We start from the raw sequence: 22,514 nt of genomic DNA on the forward strand, positions 1-22,514 counted from the left end.
CAAAAAATCCGGATATATGTAGCTCTACGAAGAAAAATCAAATACTAAAATGCAATATCTCTAAAAAGCAAAACAAATCACAAATAAATTTTAGGAACGGATATCCGATTCAATCCGTTATATGCATATATATATATACATAAATTTAAAGAACTATATACATATAAGTTATATATACTATAGTTTATATAATTTTTTACAATATTTAATGTATTAAAATTATTATATTAGGTATTAGAATTTAGAAGGTTAAATAATAATTTATTTTGTAATGAAATATTATTATTTTATATTATTTTAGATTTTTACTTTATTTTAAAATTTTATTTTATTTACGGATCAAATCAGATATTCGTGAAAATTTTAAAATGTTGTGATATCTGAGCCACCGAATATCCGAATGGCTAAGGATTGAATTGACACTAATACCTCTAAATACCCAGATATTCAATCTGTGTCCACTCCTATTTACAGATACAATTTTATTTTATTTTATGAAAAAATTTCTCTAATGTCTAGGCTTATTTTAAATTTAATTAATTATATTTTAAGAATTTTATATTTCATGTGTTATTTAAATAAAAATTTCATTTAACATTATTAATTAACAGTATCTTTATATATTTATCAACCATTTTTATATACTTTACATATACATACATGTAGACATTGACGTGACACTACAAGAAAACATATTATTTACCAGGGCGCTTTTCGTTGTAAATGCGTTGTAAAAGAGGGTTTACGACGAATTTACCTCGAAAAAGGTTTCGTTGTTAATCATCCGTCGTAAAGGAAGATTTGTCGTAAACGCCACGTAATGTTTACGAGTAAACAATTTCGTCGTAAAAAAAAAGGAAAGCTTTCGTCGTAATGTCCACGTAAATCGTAAAATTTCGTAGTAAAGGAGTTGTAAACATTTCGATGTAAAATACACGTAAATATTCGATGTAAATTCGTTGTAAAATTTACGACGACTTTACATGTACGTCGTTGTAAACTCGATGTAATTGTTTACATCGCATTTACGACTTCTTCGATGTAAATTCGTTGTAAACTTTACGACGAATTTACATCGTTTGTTTATTTATTATATTAATTTTGATTTATTATTTTATTATTATTTATAATAAAATTGGAAATTATAAAAATTAAAATTTCAAATAATAAAAAAACAATTGTTTAGAAATTAGATATTTCATAAATAAAATTTAAGTTTTAATATTTTACAAAACGAAATTATAAAAAAAAAAACTACGGGAGCGATACATCATCAAAGTAGTCGGTCCCGCTCTCACTGGATCGGTAGATTCGGGATCCCGTTGTTGCATCCCGAGAGCTTCTCGTCTGGCCGCCAACGCTCTCTGCATGGTCGGGTTCCCCATCGCCATAATATCCAACAGGTTCTCGAGAGAGTCTAAACGCTCCTGCTGAGTATCCAATCGAGCCTGCATCTGAGAAGTCTCTTGGTCCCGTCTCGAAGAGTATGACGAAGTTGCCCTTGCGACTTCGTTAACAAAACCGATTCCCACCGTCCGGTCCTTCTTTCTTGGAACGACCTACAAAAAATAATATTAAATAGTTAATATTGTTGAAATAGTAAAATTAATTTAAACTAGCATTTAAATTTTACCTCCTCGAAGATCCTGTCGATCTCTTCCGTCGTCAATTTGACGGGTAATCCATCCGGAGACTGCTGGGTGCGTTGCGTCTCCCGCTCATCAATCCGAGCAGCCACAGTGTTGAAGAGCTTCTCGGCTGCAGGATCAACAAAAGTCCCGTCCGGTTTGGCGTGAGTCATCTTAAAGAGGTCAGACAAAAATGGCATGACTTCGGTCTTCTCAAACTACAAAAAACAATAATAAAATATTAAATATTGAAATTCAAATTTATTAATAAAATAAATATTATAACTAAAACTTACAGTTTCGAGACGGATCCCGTCATGAGGTTTTTGCCCGGTGGGCAAATTTCCGTCTTTATCCTTGGTCATACGGGAAGCGGAGCAGGAGTTGGTCTTCCGGATTGAGCTGGGTAGCTTCAACCATTTTTATATATTTATCAACCATTTTTATATACTTTGCATATACATACATATAGACATTGACGTGAACACCTATATATATAACTAAATATTCACCATAACTGAAATGATTTGTCTTAATAATTTTTTCTTTTTTTTTAACTATTATATATGTTCGACATCAAAATTATCTAAAATTCATATAACATGAATCAAACAGATAGTAATAATAAAAAAATAACCTAAAATTGAATCGATATCCAGATTAACTAGATTTAATGTCTCCTTCTTAAAAATAACAAAATTAATCATCACATCCCGCGTAAAACACGGATTATTACCTAATTTATTTTAAACGCGAGAAAGGACCTTGGGGAAAAACTTTTGTAACTCACTTTTCTCGATTTATGTGAGATTTTTGTCCACATCAAGCAGCTACTGCAGAAAGTGGTTTTCCTCATTCTCTTTAAATAAATCTGACTCTTCTTCTTCACTTTTCACTATTTTTACATCGAAAACCAAAAAAAAAAACTTCTTAGCATACATCAATAAGTTCAAAAATGTTTTGTAGAGTTTATGGTTCGTTAAAACATTTACGAGTGAAGCGTGAATCGATATCCTCTGTACAGTTTCGTCTTACTACAGAAAAAATATTTAGAATTAAGATTCTAAAATCCTTAACATTACTTTTATATTTTTTCGTTTCAATCAATTCGATTTTCTGGCTTTTAGACATTCATGGTCAAAATTTTCTCTTCTTCCCAAAACGCGCATCTAAGAACAATTACGAGATCATCACGTAATTTGGCCGACCGTAATACATGGGTTTAATTGGAGTTTGGTATTATTCGGTTCTTTGGCCGACTTCATACTGCTGCAACTTTTCATGTGAAGCACAAAAATATGCAATTTTGACTTGAAATAGAAAACAGCGCAGGTACCATTACAAACAAATAAAATAAAGAAAGATAGCTGCATTTTTGTCACCTTCCATAAAAAAATGTGGTCTTGTGTTGTGCTGTTCGTATTGGACAACATATGGCATCGTTTTTCTTTTTGTTTCAACCAACTACTTACTATACATTTATACTTTTTTTTTTGTAAACTTACTATACATTTATACTTCTTCTTAAATCTTTTCGTTTTTCAAAATACTTAGTCGCAACATATTAATCATTTTTCAACTAGAGTGACTAGCTATACATCTTTTTATGTTGTGCATTAACACATAATTAGTAATTGTTATGTTTTGGTCCACGTCAAGTTTTGGTTTGTCAACACTCGGACTTTGTTGTTTAGCAACGATTAAATATCTCTCTTGGAAAGTACTGACTATCGTCGTCAGTGTAGGGGTTATACAAGTGCCTTTCATGCAATATTTAGATTACAAAATTGGTGTGGAAAGGGTTTCTCTCTCCCCCTTATCTTCCTCTCTGCGTGCGACCAACAAATCTAGATCTGCTCCGGCGTAACCGGCGCGTCTGAGCGCGTCCGGCCGTCGGGGGTTTCTCTCTCTTTTGCTCTGGTTTTATTTTTGCTTCTCGCTCATTACCCCTCTCCCATCGCTTTGTTTTCGGTCTCTGGCCAAGCGAATCTCCGTCGTTAACGAGCCGCGCGCGAGGATTACGGTGACGGTGGAGAAGCGACTTGTTCTGGAGTCGAGACGCGGTGTTCTGCAGAGGCTATGGCCGTTGGAGTCGGCTCTTATCGGCTGAGAGAGAGGTCGCGTTTCCCCTTTAGATTCTCTCTCGAGACCCTAAGCTCGTGGTGGTGCGTTGGCTCGCCCTTCGGTTAGGTAGTGGCTCTATTGCTGCTCTTGTCCGGTGAGGTGTGTGGTTTTCTCTGAGTGGTTCGGGGAACCCTAACGGCGTCGTCGGGTTCGCCTCCATCTACGGTGGAATCAAAGACAACTTTGAAACTGTTTGGTTCCAGAGGCGAGTTGAGGTTGGGTGCGGTGTTGGTTGTACCTGGTCCCTACAGTCGTCTATGGCTGCATATGGCTCGCGTTGGTGTGTTGAGTGGAGTCTTACACAGTCGTCTATGGCTGTTTCAAGCTCTCCTTGGCGCTCCACTTGTCTTTCCGGCTTCATCACTTCGTCACCAGTTTGAGATCTTCACTAGTTTTTCGGCCGCTTCTCTATTGGAGTCGAGCTCCTGAGCTTGCTTTGTTCGTTTTACTCTTGACACGAGTGGATTGTTTGCGAGGCACACTTCCGTTTCTTCGGTTCTCGAAGACGGCAAGAGACGTCACGACTTTGTCACTCGGTGGCGGTGTCTCTCTTGGGTTCAGCTACCATCCCGATGCCGGTGAAGGGTCGCTTGATTCGTCATTGGTAGTGTAGCTGACTTATATGTGTGCAGGTCGTTAGAGCTCTCTTGGATTGGTGTGTGGATTTGGTGGTCAGGCCTCTTTAGCGTTCATGTTAGGTGACGACAGTGGCGAGCTTCTGTTCGGTTGGGAAGCGGTTTCAAGTGCTGTGTGGCGCTGTGTGCAACTCGGCTTTGGTGGCATCTGCAAAGCTCATGGTATGTATCCGAAACCTTCCTCTACTTGTCGTTTGGAGCTTCATGTTTAGAGATGGATACAAGTTTGGTGGAATTCCTTGGTAACCAGCTACTCTGTAAACGACACGAGAAGTCCCGGCATCCGAGGCAACTTGGAGAACCTCACCTTTTAGTGCTCATCGTTAACGGTTGAGAACGGTTATCAATTCTGAAGAATTACGAAGACATATTAGCGGAATGTGCCGGGTTTAGTGGGCGGGCGAAGCTAGTTATTGTATTAGTTTGACTTTGGAAATTTTGTACAATACCAGCTTGTAACCGGATTTGAAATCCCCGTTTATACGGGTAGATTTAATATATATAAGTATTTAAAAAAAAAAAAAAAAAAAAAAAAAAAAAAAAAAATATTTAGATTACAACTAAAGAGAAAAAGAGATTAAAGGTGGTGGAGGAAGTGAGACCCACGTGGTTGATGTGTTGGCTAACTTGCTTCCTTAAATTCCAAATCTTAATATGAACCATTACTTTTCTGTTAAATGTCGTTTATGCTAATTGTCGTTTATAAACCCCTTTCACACATCTAAACTATTAAAACTGAAGTACATTTAGTATTTCACCCTAATTTTTCCATAATAATTACCAACCTATGCCACTCTTCAAAATTCTATAGTTTTATATTTTGTTTTCCCATTAATTTTGCAAACCAAAAAATCATTTCTCACGTTTGTTGCACCAATCCGTTCGGTACAGATTCGAATTATTTATTATGAACCATCACTTCCCTTATATAATTTTTTTTTTTGACTGAACTTCCCTTATATAATTAAATACCAATACTGAAACTAAACCAAATAAATCATTATTCTATTTACTAAACCAATCTGTCCGGTACAGAAACTAAATACTTATGTGATCACATGTCTTATATTATTCAAAAATAATTTGCATGTAAACATAAAGAAACGTAAGCCAATAATCTTATAAATTTATAACCAAATGATTGATCATAAACCAAATATCATGTACACCTTTAACCAAATGATTGATCATAATAAAGCTGTCTGTTGTTTCTTCCTACCAAAAAAAAGTTTGTTTGCCGATTTTATGATATACCTAAATTGTTATGATCAACAATTTTTCGATCTAATCATGGTATTGTTTATTGGTTTTGTGGTTTACCGATTTTATGATATACCTAATTTCTTATTTTGACAATTTTCGATTTAATCATGATATGGTTTATCGGTTTTGTGGTTTACTGATTTACACTTTTATTTAAATTCTGACTTATGGATTTAATTATTTTCTTTTCTTACTACAATATCGTGATTCCTAAATATGATTCCTAATTCTACTCAAACAACATTAACTGCAGGAAATCTTAACACAATATTCCAAAGAATTGGAAACAAAATAACAACCAAAGATTTTTTCCTATTTCTACGATGTCAATATAATCAGAACAGATATTTATTAATTAACACAATCAGCATATTATTTCATTTAAACTTGCAAAAATCATATATATTCCTTATATGTTGTGTGTATATTCGAATTTTTATTATCTATATTATTAAAATTGAAGTACAAATTAAGTGTGTTTGAAAACATGTATAGTAATTTTAAAAAGAGGTTTGTTTGGAAACATGGACAACCGTTTAAAAAAGAAATATGTTTATTTGAAAACTTAAATAGCAGTCTTAAAAAGAAATAATGTTATTTGGAAACATAGATAACATATTTTTTAAGAAAATAATGGATTTATGTTATTAAAAAAAAGAAATCTATTATATTATGAGAAACAATCTATTTGGATCAACTTTGAAATATACGAAAATGAGCTAATCTAATTATCTAAAAAATATCATTTGTCTAAAATAATCATAAACAAAATTTAAAAATTATATATATATATTTCAAATCAAAATAATAATTTAACGTTTATTTATATCAAAAACTGATTCAAAATATACATATTTAAAAAAAATTATTTTTACTAAAATATTTTATAATAACCATTATTAAAAATGTTTTCAATATATTTAAGAAAAATACAATACATAGTCAAATTTCATATACCGGCTTAAATTATGATTTTTATATTTCACATTAAATTTTAAAAATATAATATATGTGATTATTTATGTGATAGTTTGTATAAAATACTATTAATTATATGTTTGTTCTGTTTTTAAAGGAAAAAAATAGATTGTGAATTAGAGGTGGACTTTCGGATACCCATTCGTATTTGGTTCGGGTCTGTTTGGGTTTCGAGTTTCCTGAGGTCAAAGATTTCAGTCATATTCGGATATTTCTAAATTTGATTCGGATTCTATTCAGATCTTTGCTGGTTCGTTCGGGTTCGGATAACCCATTTAAATTATTTTTAAAGTTCATTATATACTTTAAATTTTTCAAAATAATATATTACATGTAAATTTTAATAACATATATCAGAATACCTAAACTCAATATATAAATTGGTTTGATTTAAATATTTGGATAGAGAATCAATAATTATTTTAAGTATTTTTGGTGTTTTGAGTATACTTTAACTATTTTAAGTATTTACATTTGACTACTTATATATATATTAAATTATTTAAACCAACTTAAAAGTACCATATATATTATGGATGTTTTTTATATACATTAAATCTAAAAAATAATATATATAAGTATATAATTTTTTTTTCAAATACATTCGCGTATTTAAAATACTTCTGTTCGGATTGGATTCTGTTTTAGTTATCTAAAATACCAAAATTTTGAATAATTTGGATATTTAATCATTTTTGGTTCAGGTTGGTCCTTCTTTTTGGATTGGGATCGGTTTGATTTTTGGATTCGAGTTTTTGCCAAATTCTAATATTGACATGAAAAACAAATAAAACACACATTTTATAAAAAATACACCCGCACGGGCGTGCGGGTCAAAATCTAGTCTATTCTATTAAAACAGAAGTACACAATTAGATTAACCCTTAATGTTTCACTATATTTACATTGTCATGCCATTGAGGTATTAAATGAAGTTATATTTAAGTATGATTGTCTTTTCCTAATTTAAATAACAGATTTAAGCATTTAATGTTTTTTCTTAATTTAAATAATAGATTTCCTTAATAAAATCTTAACCAAAATATATTTCCTAATATATTTTGTATTAACATATTAAATATTTTTAATATTTATTAGTAATAAATAATAAAATAAAAAATCACACATCATAATCAATTTATATAACATATAAATAAAATATTTTTTCATATATTATTAGCATAATGCTTCCTATATAAGTCCAATTAGTTACAAATATAATATTTGTTAATATAATACACTGTTATATAATAGACGACTAAATCAGAAAATATAATTATTTTAAAGTAATAAATAAAACCGTTATGTTTTAAAATGTTATGTTAATAATTATGTAATACATTTTAATTTAAAAATATATATAGTATACCATTAGTGTAGAGAAAAAATTTAAAGTGAAAGAAAATATTTATACGGTTACGGGTCAAACTCTAGAAATAAACAAAAACAGCGCAACATTATTTTTCTGTAACAAATTTATTTTAATAGAAATTATAGTTCCAAATATGCTTATATATTTTATGTATTTATAATTTTATTTTCTCTGTATTTGAGGGATGATAAGATTTTTGAATTGGAAAAAATTATGACCCACCTCTATATTATTTTAATTAGTAAATTAAAAATTTATATCAGAATATTTTATTAAAATTTAAATTTTAATTTTTATTATAATTGTAAAGATTAATATTACGAATACATCATTTAATATTAAAAGAAAAATTATAAAATAAATATCTATCCGCCCGGTCGGGCGGGTCATGATCTAGTTTTCTTTAAAAAAAGAGGCTCATTTCACATACAACACAAATATTCATGAGGCGTATAACCTTTTTACTTCTTTGCCATTCGTTCTTGCCTTCTAAGGACGGAAGATCACATAATTTAAAAGAGAAAATAAAAAATGTAATTTCAGTTGTTTTGGTAGTTCTAGCAGATTAGTCAATGACAGTTATATATCCAACGCAAAGCAAACGAAGATAGGCAAATGATGAATCTATTATACGAAGATAGGCAAATGATGAATCTATCTTTTTGTAAAGTGAAGGAACATGAAAACAAAGGCATATCTTGAACAAATTAGTGCAAAATAAGAAACTGTCCATTAAAAGAACAATCCGTTAAAAGATTTTATTTACATTTCAACCGAGTACATTAATGAATTTGGATAATAAGAAACTATTAAAAGATACCCTATGTGTTTCAAATTGTAAATAATATTTTTTTTGGATTAAAACACAAGTATTAAGAAAATCATATTTGGTTATTAAAATTTAATTAAACAAAAAGATGACCAATAATAAATCATATTTTGTTATTTTGATTTTAATCTTTTGCTTAAATATTCTTCATATTTTATATTATTTTTTTCGTTGGGTTTTAAAAACAACTTATACTGTGAAAATAACTTCTAAAACTATTTCTATATTAAAACAGAGGGAATATGCTAATTTACATATCAACACTGTACATAAATTAAAGAAAGCCATGTTACAAAAAAAAACATTGTACATTAATGAAATTGAATAAACACACTGCTACTCATCAACGCATTTTGTAAAAATATTCATTTTCACATAAAAAAACATGATAAAGAAAAAAACATAATCCGATTCCAAGTTAAGAAATTTTTGCTCAATAACATCCGCGAAAACTCGTGGAACCTTATCCATAATCAGTTTTTATCTCTCTGGCCGACTCCAACTCATTATCACAAAAACCAGCCGTCAGATCTAAAACTTTTCAAATCCAAATCCAACGGTCTAAGATCTCCTAACGAAAAGGCAAAACATCATTTCTTTCTTCTCCTCCAGAAACTCTTTCCTTTTTCATTTTCCTCTTTATAAATTTTTCTCGTGGAAGAGGAAGGAAGAAGAAGAAAAAAAAAACGAAAACTTTGGGTGGCGATTAGAGATTGCCGAGAGGGAGGACACGTTGTTGTCTCCGTGTAAGAGAGAAATAGAAAAGAGTTTGCTTTTCTTCTCGTTCTAAATCTGATTACTTTTTTTTTTAATCTCTAAATGGCGGAAGCAGCAATTAGCAGAACGAATCTGATCTTCCGAGGAGCTTGCGTGAATAATCACAAGCATCATGTTGTAGATGATTACTCTGTCTCACCACCGCCGGTGAGTTTTGGTCTGAGGAAGAGCTTCTCCTCCTCCTCTCTCAAGCTGAAGAAGCCTCATACTCTGTTCCAGACCTTCACAAGGAGCAGCAGATCATCATCATCCATATCAGCAGCTCAGGTATGCATTCGAGCGACCTAATTAGATGAGAAATCGATTCCAAAGATTATACCTTTTTTTTTAGGGTTTTTCGATAATTTGGTTTCTTTGGATTCTGTCTGATGTAAGTTTTTTTTAAGACAACGCTGAGGATTGGGACACCACAGAAATGGTGGGAGAAGGGTTTGAAAGAGAACATGAGAGAGATCTCTTCAGCTCAGGACCTTGTTGACTCTCTCACCAACGCTGGTGATAAGCTTGTTGTCGTTGACTTCTTCTCTCCTGGCTGTGGTGGCTGCAAGGCTCTTCATCCTAAGGTATTAATAAAGATTCACTTCTTAGATGCAAATAAAGACCAATTTTTTCTAATCATAGTGGTGTTTATGATTTTGTTGTCAGATATGTCAGTTGGCAGAGCAGAACCCTGATGTGCAGTTTCTTCAGGTGAACTACGAGGAGCACAAGTCCATGTGTTACAGTCTTGGTGTCCATGTCCTCCCTTTTTTTCGATTCTACCGTGGCGCTCATGGTCGTGTCTGCAGCTTTAGCTGCACCAATGCAACAGTACGTTCCTCATCATTAACTCGAGAGATCGATCATCAGTTATAACCATCTAAGGTTGATCTTTTTTGTTATCTTTTAGATCAAGAAATTTAGAGATGCGTTGGCGAAGCATAGTCCAGATAGGTGCAGCCTCCGACCGACCAAAGGGCTTGAAGAGAAAGAGCTTGTGGCACTTGCAGCCAACAAGGAACTCGATTTTAGCTACACGCCCAAGGCTGTACCTGTTGAGGAAGAAGCACCCGTCCCCGCTTCCAACCCTGTTCCTCATCCATCGATGAGCGCCAATGATGAAAAGACATTGGTCTCCGCAGGGAGATGATTACCGTTCTGAGAGCCAGTAAACAATTATCTGTACAGTTGTTTGCGTGATATTAGTACTAGCAACTGGATATACATATGTTGCAGTACCTAAAGTTGTAAGTTCTTGGAGCAGCCGGTTTAGTGGGGGGTTTAGTTTTTTTTTCGGGTTCCCCTGAGCAAAACCGGTTTCATGTGGTTTTCCTAGAGCAAGACCAGTTCTTATGGTTTTGCTCAGTTCTTATGGGATTGAAGAGTGGATGGTCGTGCGCCTGTGGTGCAACCATGGAAGCTTTCTTCTTCAGTCTGCTTCAGTAGGATGTTTTTCTGTCTTTGGCTTGTTTTTTTTTTTTTACTGTTTAAAGGTATTTTCTATGTAAGTAAAAATATCCAGTAAAGTTTATGCAAAAGTCGCTCTATGGATTTTATATTTTGTATAAGAATGTAAAGGTTGTTTGTGAAGCTTCAAAGTTTTAAAATGTTTAAGTGTGGGTTTAATGTCTCTCTTTGGGTTCGTTAGTACATGTGTTTATTAGCTGATGAAAAAGAGTTTTGGCTTGTGACAAACACCACCACAAGTCTGTCGTGTTATACCCATGGATATTGTGACAAACACCACAACAAGTTTGATGAGAGAGTTTTGTTAGAATCGGTAGAAAAGGTTGGGATACTGAAATTGGTGATATTACAAATGTTAAATGCAACAAACTTCTTGTATAAAAGAACCGAATCAGCATTCCCGCTAGAATACAACATATTAGAAAGAAAAAAAACACTTGAGCAGTAGAAAAATATGAAGTCCTGTAAAATCACTCTGATCATTCTAGCATCTGATCAGCGGATACTTGGCCACCGGCTTTCTGACTTTTCTTCTTGTTGCCTGCGTACAAAGTAAACAATATCTTTACTGTTACTTCCATGATAGGCTAAATTGCACATAGAGTAAGTAATAGGCATTTGAGATATAGACGAGACAAAACTCAATGAGTTACCTTTGTTCTTTAGTTTATTGAGCTTCAATGTCTTCTTCACGCTAAATTTTCTAGAGGGCTTCTTGGAGTCTTCTGATGCAGCTGAGACAATAGAGAGAAGAAAACATCTTTCATTCAAGCAAAAACAAAAATAAAAAAAAATTCTACAAAGAGCAACAGGAATGCAAAGAAGCCTGAAAAATTTAATCGATTTACATAAAAAAACAATATACAAAAGTGGACATGGTGATTAATGTGCCTTTCTGCTGTTTCTCAAAGACAGCAACACAATGTTGAAAGAAAGAACACGATTTAGATATAAGCTCAAATTGCTAGCATTCCTAAGTAACTGAAAACTTATTCCTAAGTTTATTTTCCCAATCAGATCCAAGTGGATTCTTGTAATGACAAGATCAGTGAAGTCAAGAGAATCAATTAGAAACAAACAAAGACTAAAGAAGCTTTTCTCTGACCTTCAGCAGAAGCCATCTCAACATCCTCCATGGTAACAAGACCTTTCTCCACCATATCTTTCTGCTCCTGTTACCCAATCAATCAACCATTTTTTAATAGGACTTTCTAAAACTAGTGGCAATAAGGCTTTGAGTAGTACTATCAAATCAAAAGAAAAAAAGAAGGGAGGAGATTCATACTCTGCGCCATTTGCGAAGGAGTTTCTTCTGACGTTTACCGGAGACGGAGACAACCGGAGCTCTGGTCTTCAATTTATTGGTGAGTGGATCTCCGTGGATAGCTCGCTTCCTATCCGCTTTCGCCTCTCTCTTCTTCTTCGCTATCTCGTTGTATTTCGCCATCTTCAAAGCCAACCAATACCCTCACAACCTTCTCACCTCCCACTTAGTACAAACCTTAAAGAGAAGTTCTTCTAAAACCCTAATTTCCACCACCGTATTTGGGCTTTTTGCCATGTCTTTTATTTGGGCTTTTTATATATATTTTATTGTTGAACCAAGCCCACACACTTTCAAAACTCACTGGGTTATTCTAAGACAGCCCCCCTTGTCTTTTTTTTTGACAAAGGGCTTTTGACATCACTAATGCTGTAAATAAAAACATTTGAAGAGATAATAAAGCTTTCAAAATTTTAAAAGAAACCACTATTTCAATTAAAAATGATATGAGCTTTATTTTACTGGAAAAAATAAAAGCACTTGACTATGCATTGAAAGATTGATGAAAGCTATGCATTTTATAAGAAAAATGAATGACATAACTTGGATTCAAACTAAACTATAAAAAGCCAATTCTTTTCAATTTATTTTAGTAAAATAATCTGGAGATAGTTTATAGATAACTATGATTTTATTTTATAAAAAAATGTTGGAAAAACTTATCCAATTTGATTTTTTTGAAATCATATTATAGTAAAAAATAATTTCCTGGCAAAAAGACCATTAGATGTATAGTAATGAGTAACTAGTTCAACGTTCCCATTTCAAAATATTGTTACCATTAACAACATTGACTACATTCTCTGGAAACAATTTAGTATGGAAGATACCCAATGCTCATATAGTATCTTTGACCTTTGCTGAGTGAAAAAAGGAAATAAATCAAAGGAAAAAATCAAAGAAAAAGAAAGCTGTAGTTTTATATTGTTACCAAACAATTCACGTCTTCCTGTCCTAAGAAAATAATTTTTAAACATCTGAAACCAAAACAATCTCCACATATCTCATCGCGGTCACCAGTTTTAAATCCCCGACCATCCGTTGCCAAAGGTTCTTGTCTCCCTAACTCAAACGCTAACAACACTCTCTCTCTCTCTCTCTCGCTCGTAGTGATTACTCTTGTCTCTCTCTGCACTGAGAGTTGCACAAGGATTCTCTCGCTTTTGGTATAGCCCCTCTTTTCCTTAGCCTGGAGCCATAGATCGTAAAGAATGTTTAATATTCTCTGTCTGTGGTTAATGAGAAGGCATTTAACTGATCGGACCTTATCCCAGAACCAATCAATACCTTCCCATCTTGTTCTTCGTTGTAATTTTCAAACTTTTATGTGTTAGGAGAGTGATATGAATATATATATTCAGCTTTTAGGGTTACATATGAATATATATATTCAGCTTTTAGGGTTACATATGAATATATATATTCAGCTTTTAGGGTTACATACTTACATGTTTGCCTTTCCAAGTAGAATCAATGATAATAAATGCTTGATACGCTTTATGCACACATGTACTTCTTAAGAACCCCACATCAACAATAAGTTATATGGACAATAGCTTTCCCTTTATCAACGTTCTACGTGTGGTGTGGACCATTTTCTTAAACTTGTAACTGACTGTTTTGGTTATCAATGCTTTTTTTTCAGTAGGAAGTGAAGGGAAAGCTCCTAGAGATGGATATAAGAGAGGTAGAGAGGGGTAGAATAGAAGACATAATGGAGATGCAAGATGACCAACAGATGGAAGAAAACAACAATCAAGATGAGGAGATGCAAGATGTTAATACAAGATTTGAAACTTCTTTTCCTCTTCTAGACAATGTTTTGAGATATGATGATGAGTTGGATCTTGAGGTTAGCAACATTGATAACTCTTGCTCATTTTTTTGGGGTCTATAACTCTGAGATTATGACCTAATATAACTTTCAATTATTAGTCTAATATTACGCAGAAACATCTTAGCAAGGAAGAACTAGAAGACTGGGTTGCAGAGCTTGCGGGAGTAGAGATTGAGGTATATATTAATCTCTTCTTTTTGCTGGAGATCTTGATATGCCAAATTTAACCTCTAGCTTCTTAACCTCACTATTTATGATTACACATTGGTCTTCAGGCGGATGAAGCTCAAGAAGCACTTGAAAATGAGTCTCTTGCTAAAGTAGAGGGTGAAGTTAAGGAAGAGTCAGCGCTAAGACTCCGTTGTGTTGAGGTTAATTTTTTTTTAAAACTATCATAGCTCAAAGTTCCTTTTAGTCTATTAAACATTCTAGAACATGCCTGTTTTTAGCTGGATAAATCTGTAGCAGATGTTATTCCTTTTCGCTCTTTGATGTTATTTCTTTCGATTTCATGTCACATACTTTTAACTTCGAGTGGCAAAATCAGCTCTCGCTTTGTATGCCTTGAACTCTGATACGGGAGTCTAGGCTCTTCTAGTGAATGCATTTGTGTTTGATCAAAAAAAAAATCTAGCAGATGAAATGATGACTTTTAGAGGCAAATGGGAGGCACATCTTGATAACCTTGAAATTGAAAGTGCAAACTCATTGGCATGTTCCTCTATTTTTCCAGTATTTAATGCTAAGGTTTATTTATCGTTCAAAAAGAACTTAAATTATTTCTCCTTTTTTTTTCAAAGGAGCAACTGGATGGTGCTAGTGTCGAACTTCCAAAACTGCACAAAATGATTGAAAGTCAAGTCCCTAAGGGTTGCTATTCAGAATCTTCGAAAAGAAGAGACCATTGGGTTGGGACTCAGGCAACAAAAGAAACCGTGGAATCATTGGCTAACGCAGAGACTTTTCTTCACACTCACCGGCCTGTCCAAAAGTAGGGTTTGTGTTTTTTTTTAACACAATTTTTGTTTTATCTTTAACTTTTAGTAATGCAATTATTCAAGAGTACTGTCATGGATGGTATATCTAAACATATTTTGGTGTAGACGACATGGGAAACTTTTGGAGGAGGGAGCTAGTGTGTTTCTGGACAAAAAGTCTGCTGATGATGGTTTTAAAGAGTGTGTAGCTGGACCATCTGAGCCTGATCGGTCGTCTCACAACAATATTTTTACGGGAAAAAAGGATGATGCTGTCTCCTTTGGTAGTAAGAATTGGGCTTCTGTTTACTCGGCAAACACTCCACAAAAAGCTGCAGCCATGGGATTAGAATTTCCAGGAGTCAATGAGGTTAAATTTTCTTCTTTTCTTTTTAGTTTCTGCTTGGAAGTTAATAAATTCTATGGTCCATTGTTGTACCCTGATCAGGATAGGAAACATAACTCACACTAAAATGTAGTTTTTATTAAGATAAATTAAAACAGTAAGCCAAGTTGATGTCAAATAATTATATCAGGAAAAAGCATTAACCGAAGTTCATTCACATGATGGAAGACATTGTTTTCAAACTTGGAAGGCAAGTTATCTTTGAAGATCTCATGTTATTTCTCGTCCTAGCTTAACAAAGTCGGAGATTTTAAAATATCGGACTTGATATTCCTATATCGTAGCCATACTAGATAGATTATCATATTATTATTATTATTATTTTTTCAGGTGGAGGGAATTGGAGAGATTGATGTAGACTTGGCAGGCACATTTTTTGGCGCTGCAATAGAAAACGAAAGAGCTCTTGCCCTAGCTGAAGAACAAAAGAAAAACTATATGAGGGTAATTATCTCTGACTTTACTTGTATGATTTCTGTGAATAAGCATTCTACTTTTGAAAGTATTACCTTGTTTGGCGGCTCTTTATGTTCCTACTTTTACAGAGTTTGCAATGAAATATTTACTCTTAATACGATTTAATAGGTAAATGAGGAGGATGATATAAATATTGATCGTGAGCTTCAACTTCGCTTGAATCGGAAGAGACGATCCAAACAGGTTTTCTTTGCCTACTTTTTCAATTTCTTCTGGTGGTGTAGCATATATTTTATGGAAGACTTCTTGGGGTTACATGTTAAAAATGAAATAGTGAGCCTGGTTCTCATATAGTTTGCGTTTTGCTATAACTTTTGTATAGTTGATATTGTGGTCCAGTCCAGGGTTTTGCTGGTCTGAAGAAATTATTATTTGGCTCACGTCACAGTCTTCATTTGGTTTTATTTCAGGTTATGAGGGACACGGAAGAGAATAGTGATGATGATTCTGCGTATTTGGATGAGAATCCTACTATCTCAAACCTGGCTGAAGATCAAGTAAAATGTCCGGAGACTAGCACACAGTTTCAAAATAATGAAGTCAACAAAGAGGAAAACGGGAACTTGTCTAATTCAAATGTGGTCACCATCACAGATTTGAATGCAGATACCATGAGAGATGATTCACAGAATACACCAAGCAATTTCAAGTGTACTGCATGTAATAACGTAGCTGTGGAAGTGCACACTCATCCCCTTTTACAAGTTATAGTTTGCATGGATTGCAAACGGTCAATTGAAGAAAGACTTGCTAAGGTACATGCCGTGTTTCTAGGATATATTATTTTCATATCTTTCTCTTTATAACCAAAACGTTCTACTTTTTTCCATCAGGGTAATGATGACTCTTTGGAACGTTACTGTGAATGGTGTGGACACATTGCTGACTTAATAGATTGTCATTCATGCGAGAAACATTTCTGTGCATCATGTATTAAGAGGAATATTGGTGATGAATGCTTGTCTGAAGCTCAATCCTATGGTCGGGTTTGTTGTTGTTGCGCTCCAATATCCTTGCAGAGATTGACACTAGAACTGGAGAAAGCCACAGGAGTTAACAAGTCTAGCTCTGATATTGCTGATGTCAATGTAGCAACAAGGTATTATCACCTTTTCAAAAAAAAAAAAAACAAGGTATTATCATATATATATAAAGCCGATATAAAAGTTCAGCATGTTTTCAACTAATATTGAGTATTTTTCCTTTAGCTCAAAGAAGAAAATCCGACTGATTACTGATGATGCTGAACTAGGGAAAGATACAAAAGGAAAAAAAGCAATTGAGAAGGTGTTTAACTTGCTAGAACTTTGAATCTTTTATTATTTATCCTTGAGTCATTGTACATTTGGTTATTTTATTTTATTTTTTTGTAGGAACAACAAAAGCGTCCCAAGTCCTTTCCGTTTTCTACCAGATACAGAACATATAGCTCTTTGTCTAACGGTAAAAATGTTCTACGAGGTGCTGAGGCTCTTGGTGATGCTCACACTGGTTACATAGTGAATGTATTTAGGGAGACTGGTGAAGAAGTTGTGAGAATTCCTCCTAGCATATCTGCCCAACTAAAAGACCATCAGGTTAGCTTTAAAATATGTGCATCCCTTGCTGATCCTAAACCATCTTCTTAAGTCTTAACATACTCTCTTTTAAATTATTATTTGTAATAAGATCATAGTCTCCCATCTCGACTAGTATTTGCTTATTATGGAAATGACTTCTGCTTTCTAAGTTTGGTGGTTTCTATTTTTTTCAGGTTACAGGGATTAGATTTATGTGGGAAAATATTGTTCAATCTATCAACAGTATTATCAAGTATGGTGATAAAGGTCATGGGTGCATTCTAGCACATACAATGGGACTGGGGAAAACTTTTCAGGTGCATAATAGTAATGATTAAACTTTAAATTAGATTAGTGCTGTTACTGGCTCATTATCTCTTAACCCACTTAAATCTATCAGGTTATAGCATTCCTGTACACTGCAATGAGATGTGTTGATTTGGGTTTCAAAACCGCTCTTATTGTGACTCCTGTAAATGTGTTGCACAACTGGCGAAATGAGTTTATGAAGTGGATGCCTTCAGAAGTGAATCCACTTGGCATCTTCATGCTTGAAGATGTTTCAAGGTATTAGATTCTACTATGAATGGAGCTTTTGGTTGCACAACTCGGTTCATGTGCTAATGTCTTTTTTTTTGAAGGGAGATGAGACTGGACTTGCTAATGGAGTGGAGAAGTAAGGGGGGAGTCTTATTGTTGGGATATGCCACTTTTAGAAACCTGTCTCTTGGGAAAGGGATGAAGGATATAAATGCAGCTAGAGAAATCTATAATGCTTTGAGGGTGAGACTATAAGTTTTCACTAGCAAGAACCTGATGCTTATGGTTTTACACATTCCTAACCCTATGTGGCTGCAGGATGGACCTGATATACTTGTTTGTGACGAGGCTCACACCATCAAGAACACTGGACCTGACACAACCAAAGCACTGAAGCAAGTTAAATGCCAGAGAAGAATTGCCTTAACTGGGTCACCCCTTCAAAACAATATCATGGAATATTATTGTGTAAGTTAACTTAATAAACTATAAAAAAAAAACTTGTGAACTCTCTTAGCTCCTGTTCCTTAAGTCATGTCTTTTACTGCAACAGATGGTTGATATTGTAAGAGAAGGATTCCTAGGAAGCAGCACCGAATTTAGAAACCGGTTAGTCAGTGTTTTCTTTATCTGCCTGTGCTACATGTGATGTTTTCTAGAGTTTTAACCGTGTTTTCACCATGCATGCAGCTTCCAAAATCCAATAGAGAGCGGGAAGAATATGAATTCAACTGCAGAGGATGTGAAAATAATGAACCGGAGCTCACACATTCTGTATGAGAAGTTGAAAGGATTTGTGCAAAGAATGGATATGAATGTTATGAAAAATGATCTGCCACCTAAGACAGTGTTTGTAATATCTGTCGAGCTATCTCCCTTGCAGAGGAAGTTGTATAAAAGGTTTCTTGATCGATATGGTATCAGTGATGGAAGAACAGATGAAAGGATGAGAGAAAACTTCTTTTCTGCTTACCAAGTCTTGGCTCAGGTATAAATGAACCACTCTTGAGAGTTTATTTGGTATCCTTTTTGTATTCTGAATCCTCTCTGTGTTTTTTTTTCCCCAAGATTTTGAATCATCCAGGGATTCTTCCAAAGTTAAGCAGAGAAGGTAGCAAAGGCGGTGGCCGAGCTAGCATTGTTAATATTCCAGATGACTCTTCAAGTGATGAAAATGTAGACTGCAACATGGATGTGGGAGGTAACCCTCATTTTTAAATCAGCCAATTGAGATTTTTTCAAGCATATTAAGAAATCACTTTTAAACTATATTTTTACCTTTTATTAATATATACTTAATATTTGTTTCCCTCTAATTAATACATAATACAATGAAAAGTTAAAACTAAACTAAAATTCTGAATATGAAACAAAAATAGAACTCTCCTTATGGCGGAGGGAGTATTAGATTTACATCTATAACAAGTACAAAACCTCTTATGTATATATATTAACAGAATGTGTGTCATTGTTATTGTTTTGGATACTGACAGAGAAACAAAGAACTATGAATGGTTCGCAAGATGAAGTTGATGGCTACCTCCAGGAGGTAACTATAGACTCTATCTACTCAGCTTGACTGTAATAAGGCACTTGTGCTATGATTCTAATCGTTTATTTTTGCCAGGATTGGTGGGTGGACTTGCTTGACAAAACTCACTACAAGGAGCCGGGCTATAGTGGCAAAATTGTTTTGCTGTTGGATATTCTATCCATGTGTGCTGATGTGGATGATAAGGCGATAGTGTTTAGCCAGAGTATCCAAACACTGGATCTCATAGAACTTTATCTTTCAAGACTACGTCGTGATGGCACACGAGGAAAGTACTGGGAAAAGGGTTCAGACTGGTACAGGTTAGTATCTTAGTTCTTTCATATTAGCATCAATGCAGTGTGAACCGGCTCTAACTTCCTTTTGCATGGTTGCAGAATTGATGGGAAAATAGAAAGCTCAGAACGTCAGATGTTAGTTGATAAGTTCAATGAGCCTGAAAACAAGAGGGTGAAATGCACTTTAATCTCAACCAGAGCTGGATCACTTGGGATTAATCTCTATGCTGCTAACCGTGTGATCATAGTTGATGGTTCATGGAATCCGACTTATGATCTTCAAGCTATAGATCGAGCTTGGAGCTATGGTCAGAAGAAGCCAGTGTTTGCCTACAGGTTGATGGCACGTGGGACTATTGAAGAAAATATATATAAACGGCAAGTGACTAAGGAGGGGCTTGCTGCAAGAGTGGTGGATAGGAACATATCCAAAGAAGAGATGTTACAACTTTTTGAGTTTGATGAAGCTGTAGATGGCCAAAACACTTCACTGGAACAGAAGGTTGGTTGCTGCTCAGACAAGTTGATGGAGAACTTACTGGAGAGACACAACCCCAAGTAAGTTCGCACTTTCACAATATACTTTGTTTTTCTTTATGACTCTCACTCTATCTGTTGTTTCTTTCACTATTAGCTGGATCTCTAGTTTTCATGAGCATGAGGCATTGCTAAAGGAAAATGAAGCAGAGAAACTCAAAACGGTCGAAGAAGTTCAGCATGTCCCAGTGGAGAAACTCAAAAAGGTCGAAGAAGTTCAGCATGTCCCAGTGGTGGTTCAACAAAAACCTTCACCTTCACCACAAACAAAGCCTCCACGGCTCCCAAAGAGGTTCAACAGAAGTCGTTTTGTGAGACGCAATTGCACTAGAACGGCGCATAAGCGTACAATCATAAGCCAACGAAGAAAAGTTGGTAGCAGCACGATCTGTGGGGAGTGTGGACTCGCCTTAACGTGGGATGATCTTACACCTGCAAGGGCAACCAAAATAGATTACTTCTGAAACATTGCAAAAGAGTTGGAGTTTGCTTTTTGCTTATTTTTAAGTTTGTGGAACTGAGACCAAAACAAAGTTTACTTTTGCTTATTTTTTAAGTTTGGAATTGATACTAAAACAAAGTTTACTCATGTACTCATGCTGAAGTGATTTGAGAAGTTGTTTTTGGATTTAATTTGGTTCTGTTTTTTTAGGTAATTCTGGATAATATAGATAATTTAAAAATTTCAGATTAAATATGAATAGTTCAGCTTAAAAAATGTAGGGTAATAAAGAATTTCATCTAATTTGGTTTGTAAATAGTGTTTTAGGATATTTGATTATTCAGAAACTAAATATATTTGATATTTTAGGTTTATAATTTGTATTTTAAAATTTTAGATACCCATTCGAATCTCAGTTCTAATTTGATTTTGGTTTTCGGTTCTAGAAATATAAAATCTGTCCACATATTTATGAAAATTTCATTTGGGTTCAGTAATTCTGGCTAGGTATAATTCTTCAGTTTCGGATAAATGTGCCATGTGCCAATGCCTAATTACAAAGTTTAGTAGTTTATCCAATTTGAGTTTGCAAATCATTGTTCGAGATTCGAAAATAGTACAACTTACATAGACATCTATTTATATAAAGTAGAGTTGCTTCCCTCCTGTTGAGACACATCAGCATCCACGTCACTAATTCAAGCTTTTACAGGCTGACACGTGTCCGATTAATGAAACGCAGCATGCTGTCCTCTTGATTTCGTCTTGGCTTCGCTTGGGCTTGATGTCCCGCTTTGTTTTGCGGCCCAGGGACCACCTACATTGACGCAAACCCTAATCCGTGGTGATGAACACGTTTGTGTTTTTCGGTTCTCTTCAATCAGCGGAGACGGTGACTTTCAAGTTTCTGTAACTGAAGGCGGTGTGATTGCTATGTCTTTAATCCCATTAATTCATACGCCCAGTATGAGATCTTCAATTGCGTTACTCCGTCGGCTATATCGGATATAAATAGATTCATATCTCTCTTCTGAGAATCACAATCTCAACATCTCTCTGCTACTCATCTCTCTTCATGGCTGAATCGATGTGCTTTTTTTATGATTTGAAGTCCGATCCATCAGTTTTTTTTTCTAGATTCTGATTGTTCTGAGTTATTATTTTCCGGCAAACTGTCATTATTTTTCGTCAAACTCTGTCCTGTTTATTAACACTGATATTGTTTTCTGGTGAACCTGATCATGTTATTTAGCATTGATATGATTTCATGTTTAGCAGAATTGATACTGTTTCTTTTTTTAATTTCAGCTGAAGTTCGTCAGCAGAAGTTTTGGTTGTTCTTACATCCATCGAGAACATGCAGTGTGCAGTAACCTTGGATGTTGTACACACGGTAATACTCGCTAGACAATGTCTCCCTCACTGAATCTTTTGTTCTGAAAATATTAATACTCTCTTGCCCATTTTTTCTATATGAATGATTAGGTTTTTGTGGCTTTTAGAGCTGTTCAAAAGATTGCAATGTTTGACAAG

General features: G+C 34.3%; 3 protein-coding genes across 5 annotated transcripts; 2 read left to right on the forward strand and 1 right to left on the reverse strand.

Annotated features, from left to right (window-relative positions):
* Nucleotides 1–9,441: 9,441 nt before the first annotated feature.
* On the forward strand, nucleotides 9,442–11,215 carry LOC108863484 (thioredoxin-like 1-1, chloroplastic). Of its 3 annotated transcripts, XM_056986161.1 has the most exons (5): nucleotides 9,442–9,575; nucleotides 9,662–9,873; nucleotides 9,993–10,169; nucleotides 10,252–10,416; nucleotides 10,496–11,215. In XM_056986161.1, the coding sequence occupies exons 3-5, from the start codon at nucleotides 10,050–10,052 to the stop codon at nucleotides 10,733–10,735; spliced, it is 525 nt and encodes a 174-aa protein (XP_056842141.1). In that variant the 5' UTR covers nucleotides 9,442–9,575; nucleotides 9,662–9,873; nucleotides 9,993–10,049; the 3' UTR covers nucleotides 10,736–11,215. The 3 variants fall into 3 exon arrangements, with proteins under 3 accessions (XP_056842141.1, XP_018493424.1, XP_056842142.1); XM_018637922.2 differs by having other exon boundaries at nucleotides 9,460–9,873; XM_056986162.1 differs by lacking the exon at nucleotides 9,442–9,575 and having other exon boundaries at nucleotides 9,734–9,873; nucleotides 9,982–10,169.
* Nucleotides 11,216–11,362: 147 nt separating this feature from the next.
* LOC108863486 (uncharacterized) lies at nucleotides 11,363–12,575 on the reverse strand. Its single transcript, XM_018637923.2, has 4 exons — nucleotides 12,338–12,575; nucleotides 12,158–12,224; nucleotides 11,706–11,786; nucleotides 11,363–11,593 (listed from the first exon to the last, which is right to left on the reverse strand). Exons 1-4 carry the CDS (start codon nucleotides 12,497–12,499, stop codon nucleotides 11,532–11,534), a joined length of 372 nt encoding a protein of 123 aa, XP_018493425.1. The 5' UTR covers nucleotides 12,500–12,575; the 3' UTR covers nucleotides 11,363–11,531.
* Nucleotides 12,576–14,048: 1,473 nt separating this feature from the next.
* On the forward strand, nucleotides 14,049–21,055 carry LOC108858545 (protein CHROMATIN REMODELING 20). The gene is made up of 23 exons (XM_056985793.1): nucleotides 14,049–14,228; nucleotides 14,327–14,389; nucleotides 14,489–14,576; nucleotides 14,848–14,924; nucleotides 15,014–15,204; nucleotides 15,317–15,560; nucleotides 15,927–16,040; nucleotides 16,182–16,256; nucleotides 16,484–16,837; nucleotides 16,907–17,206; nucleotides 17,289–17,360; nucleotides 17,447–17,650; nucleotides 17,827–17,949; nucleotides 18,033–18,199; nucleotides 18,274–18,415; nucleotides 18,491–18,640; nucleotides 18,726–18,781; nucleotides 18,863–19,160; nucleotides 19,241–19,373; nucleotides 19,666–19,721; nucleotides 19,800–20,026; nucleotides 20,102–20,560; nucleotides 20,637–21,055. Exons 1-23 carry the CDS (start codon nucleotides 14,049–14,051, stop codon nucleotides 21,001–21,003), a joined length of 4,140 nt encoding a protein of 1,379 aa, XP_056841773.1. The 3' UTR covers nucleotides 21,004–21,055.
* The last annotated feature ends 1,459 nt before the right edge of the window (nucleotides 21,056–22,514 follow it).

The sequence above is a fragment of the Raphanus sativus genome, chromosome 5, assembly GCF_000801105.2.
Source record: "Raphanus sativus cultivar WK10039 chromosome 5, ASM80110v3, whole genome shotgun sequence".
In the NCBI taxonomy this organism is placed as follows: Eukaryota; Viridiplantae; Streptophyta; class Magnoliopsida; order Brassicales; family Brassicaceae; genus Raphanus; species Raphanus sativus.